Source organism: Triticum aestivum, unplaced genomic scaffold, assembly GCF_018294505.1.
Source record: "Triticum aestivum cultivar Chinese Spring unplaced genomic scaffold, IWGSC CS RefSeq v2.1 scaffold157554, whole genome shotgun sequence".
NCBI lineage: Eukaryota > Viridiplantae > Streptophyta > Magnoliopsida > Poales > Poaceae > Triticum > Triticum aestivum.
The window spans coordinates 1-4,272 of record NW_025238383.1 but is presented as its reverse complement, the minus strand read 5'-3'; the positions used below and the strand labels follow the sequence as shown (position 1 = coordinate 4,272).

The 4,272-nt window shown below is 39.2% G+C and overlaps 2 protein-coding genes across 5 annotated transcripts; both read right to left on the bottom strand.

Annotated features, from left to right (window-relative positions):
• Positions 1-1,317: 1,317 nt before the first annotated feature.
• On the bottom strand, positions 1,318-2,486 carry LOC123176627 (WUSCHEL-related homeobox 8-like). Its single transcript, XM_044590746.1, has one exon. The coding sequence runs from the start codon at positions 2,484-2,486 to the stop codon at positions 2,016-2,018; it is 471 nt and encodes a 156-aa protein (XP_044446681.1). The 3' UTR covers positions 1,318-2,015.
• A 492-nt stretch (positions 2,487-2,978) lies between these two features.
• LOC123176626 (uncharacterized) lies at positions 2,979-4,262 on the bottom strand. 4 transcript variants are annotated; one of them, XR_006488601.1, is made up of 2 exons: positions 3,152-4,099; positions 2,979-3,061 (listed from the first exon to the last, which is right to left on the bottom strand). XR_006488601.1 is itself a non-coding variant. In XM_044590745.1 (2 exons), exons 1-2 carry the CDS (start codon positions 4,097-4,099, stop codon positions 3,284-3,286), a joined length of 684 nt encoding a protein of 227 aa, XP_044446680.1. In that variant the 5' UTR covers positions 4,100-4,262; the 3' UTR covers positions 2,979-3,283. The 4 variants fall into 4 exon arrangements, 3 of the variants coding, with proteins under 3 accessions (XP_044446680.1, XP_044446679.1, XP_044446677.1); XM_044590745.1 differs by having other exon boundaries at positions 2,979-3,888; positions 4,021-4,262; XM_044590744.1 differs by having other exon boundaries at positions 2,979-3,922; positions 4,021-4,252.
• Positions 4,263-4,272: the final 10 nt, after the last annotated feature.

Sequence of the window (4,272 nt, the reverse complement as noted above, 5' to 3'; positions counted from 1 at the left end):
TTATTTAATATGGTAGAATTATGAATGGCATCCTTTGGTGCCACCAAAGGATGCCATTCATAATTCTACCATATTAAATAAATGGTTGAAATGCGTGATCCTTACGTAAATTTATTTTGCCAAGACAGGTGACGGGATATCAGCAGAGCTTCTGTGGCTGTTTTATATGCTAGTAGAATCATAAATCCATGAATTATTAATTTGATTCTCCTAGCATATGGAATATGCGCTATATAGTTCATACGAGTTTAGTGTTATTATGTTAAAAATTGATAAACTATTGCACACAACATAATGATTCTTAGTTATTTCTTTGTCTTCTTCCAGCCTGAATGCCATGATTTTTTATTGTGTTTTTTTATAAGGTTTTTTTGTTTGAGGAATTTTATAAGGTAATTTCCTTAACAACATAATTTGAAAGTGCGACTATCCTTGTTCATATCCCTAGAATTTCTCAAAGAGGGGTTCCTTCACAAGGGGCTCACCAAGTTAAGGGGGATTGGGGAATTTACGATCCATACCCTAATATATGTTTCCTAGGCTTCATGGGAACCCAAACTCTCCTAAGAGATGGGAGGAACCAACCACAAAAATGGAAAATTGCCAAGATCTTTCGAAAGGGCATACTAACTTAAGGAGGAGCCAGAACATACTTTTTCTTACTTTAAAATTCACTACACGCTGTTTCATACTGGTACTTTAAGAGGACGGGTGGTGCTCGTGGAGTTTCTCCTATAAAAAAATGCCAACGAAGATTAGCCCTTGGGTTGGTCTCATTTTTTTATACTGGTACTTTAATACTCCATCCAGCTTTATGATCCACTTGTTGTTTTGCCCTTTTTTTCACTTTATTTTTTCACAGAATTTCCAAGAGCGGTGTCATCGGGTTTAAAAAAGGGCACACTAGCTGGGATTTTGGCAGGAACAATTATTGCTGCTATTGTAGTTTCTTTGCTTTCTACATTTGAGAAGACGTTCAAAACATGAACAGTTTCAAGGCCTTCATGTAAGTCAGTATATTCCTTTAACAGTTTTTATGTGCTACACATAAAAACCTTGCTGTCTGACAAATTAGAAATGCCTTGCTGCTTTATCTGGTAACTACTCCCTCCGTCCGGAAATACTTGTCATCAAAATGAATAAAAAGGGACGTATCTAGACGTATTTTAGTTCTAGATACATCCATTTTTATCCATTTTGATGACAAGTATTTTCGGACAGAGGGAGTAGTAGTAACATATAGGAACCCGTCAAAAAAGTAGTAACATATAGGAGCATCATTTTTTTTAGTCGGAAGCTACTCGATCAGTCTTTCTGTAATACTGGAAACTGGATTTAAACTGTGAATATATTATATCAGCCTCATCCAAATACATTAGATCCGAGTTCTAAAGAGACAACATCTGATATGTTTCAACTCTACAGCAAAGTAAACTTTAAAGTTACAGTAGACATTAAATTCAATCTACAACAACTTAAAGAAGTAGATAATTTTGCAGTACTGTTGAGGTTTTCTGTCAAGGTTGATGGTGTGAGATCTTTCACGTTGGAAGAAATGGCTACAGCAACAAATAATTTCAATGATTCAGCTGAAATTGGTCAAGGAGGTTATGGGAAAATCCATAAAGGAAATCTAGATGATGGAGCAACCGTTGCAATCAAACGAGCACAGGAAGATTCTCTGCAAGGCTCAAATGAATTTTGCACAGAAATAGGATTGCTCCGGTTCCGGATGTGGAAGGAACATTGCCAGCTCATATCTCCACTGTTGTTGAGGGTACTCCAGTAAGTCTTATTACACCTAGCAATGTAGCAAGAACTGCACTCACCATGATCTAGTTACTGCTGTTCCATGCAACACAATATTGAACTTGTTTTCTTTTGGCAGGGCTATCTTGATCCAGAATACTTTCAGTGGGGTTTTTCAGTGGAGTTATACTGAGATATGGTGTTTGCTCAACATACTTGGATTCAACATAGACATTCTCATAGAAGGACATCTGGACCAGACCACCCTACGACCTTGAGGCGTCGTTGCTGGACCACGGACCACGGACCTGCTCACGCTCTGCTGCGTCGAAGTGGCGGTGCATCTCTGAGATCCTCTCAGGGTTGTGAGCTCTCACAGCCATGTTCTCCTGCTGTGACCCGTCTGATCTAGGATTCTTGTCGGTCAGGGACTCCTCATCCCCCTCGGCTTCGGATTCGGCGTTATTTGGTAGAGAAGAAGCTGCCTGCTTCCGCTTCGAGCGTGCACGTCTGTTCTGGAACCAGTTGTAGACGTTGGTCTCCAAGATCTGGCCGTGCTGCGAGAGCTCCGCTGTGATGTCTTTTATCTTCTGCTTGCTTGGTGTTCCATTACATTGGTCGAAGATGCTCTCGAGGATCTGCAGCTGCATCTGGGTTGGTGTCCATCGCTGCCTCGCGGTGATCTTGTGACCTCCATGAACCATTAGAGGATTACAGTACAGATTACCAAGACTCATACCTGAAAAAATAAGAGATTTTAGTTGACTACAAAGAAAATAAACTAACTGCTACAGTAGAATAGACCAAGAGAAAAATTGAGGATGTGCAGAGGCTCAGCAAACTGTAGTTCAGGAGCCTATCTAAAACAACTCTTGCCATAGGTCTGTCTATGTGACCTCCATGAACCATTAGAACTAAAATACATCTAGATACATCACCTTTTATCCAGTTTGATGACAAGTATTTTCGGACGGAGGGAGTAAGACACATTAACAGGACCCTGCATAATTAATGATAGAAGATGACACCAGGGGCGGACCCAGGAGAAAAACCGACTGGGGGCACACAGCGATAGAAAACTCTCGAACATGTTTACACATAGGCTTATAAACATGTAAATATGCTATATTTAGCAATTTTCTTGCAAGTCATAACATATTTCATCCAAGTTCGAAAAAGATACATTATCCAATAGACAATAGTAACACAACAAGTTAACACTAAGGTGATCAGAGCCTACAAAAAGACTTCATATCCCAACAGTTCATGCTTTGCAAAAGAGAATATTCATTTCTAATATAAATGCCGTTATCTGCGAAGAAAAAACACATATTAGTATTAGCCATTAAAATACAAATGGAGATGGTAAACACACAAAAGGTGTATGGCATTGGATCTTTACATTTCGTTCTTCCCACGACGATCTTTCATCTTATGAAAACGATCAACAATCACTTCATTAGTAATTTCGTCCAGCAGTCCCTTTTCCACAAAGCAAATTAGGCTATGGCTCAAATAATCATCACCAATTTTGTTACGCAAAGCATTCTTCACAATCTTCATAGCTGAAAAACCTCTCAACAGTGGCAGTGGCAACAGGAAGAGTCAAAGCTAGCTTCAAAAGCCGATATACCAAAGGATAGGAGAGGTGCTTCCTTGTATCCACCATCAGTTTAGCTAGATCACCTATTTTGTCCAAGCTAGAAAACCTTGTATCATGGAGTATATTATCTATGTAGAGACCAAGTTCATGCTCAAGAGTCACCATATCTTGGTGATTAAAGTCATCGGGATAATGCTTAGCTAATTTCAGCAACTTCGCCTTGTCAAAACGAGAAAATAAATCACTTGGGCTCAAAGCAGACATGCATAGAAGCAACTCAGAATTTACCTCATTAAATCTGTCATTAAACTCTTCTCCTAACAGATCCAGAACAGCAAAGAAACAGTCAACACGGTAATAATGTTCATTGTTAATACCGGTCTTTTGTCTTGGCTTCTTTGGGTTAACATAGGCGTCTTCCATGTCCAGTACTGGAATGTCATGTTTCTCACAGAAACAGTATACCTTCCTCATAAGAGAATCCCACCCTTCATTGGTTCTGAGCTTTTCTAACTCCCGTTTAGTTGATTCCACATCTGAAATAGCATTTACAATGTCTTTATCCTTTCTCTGTAAGGTTTTTGATAGTCCATTTGTTAAAGCTAATATCATCATCATCATATGTAAGAAAAATGCAGAATCAAAAGTCTGGAAATATTTGAGAAGACCTCTAGCTTGACGCCTCTTTCCAGTATCTGTGCCATCTTTCTCAACATATTCTAGAACTTTAACCACCGACGAGAACATCTTTGACAAACCCAACAATGTTTTATAATGGGAGTTCCATCGAGTGTCACCTGGTCTTTGAAGAGATAATTCTTGATTCAGTCCAGTCCCCGTAGCAATCTCTCCACATCCTATTGCTTTTCTCACTTCTTCTTGGTGATGCTCACGAAGTTGGTCTTTTCTCTTGCAAGACG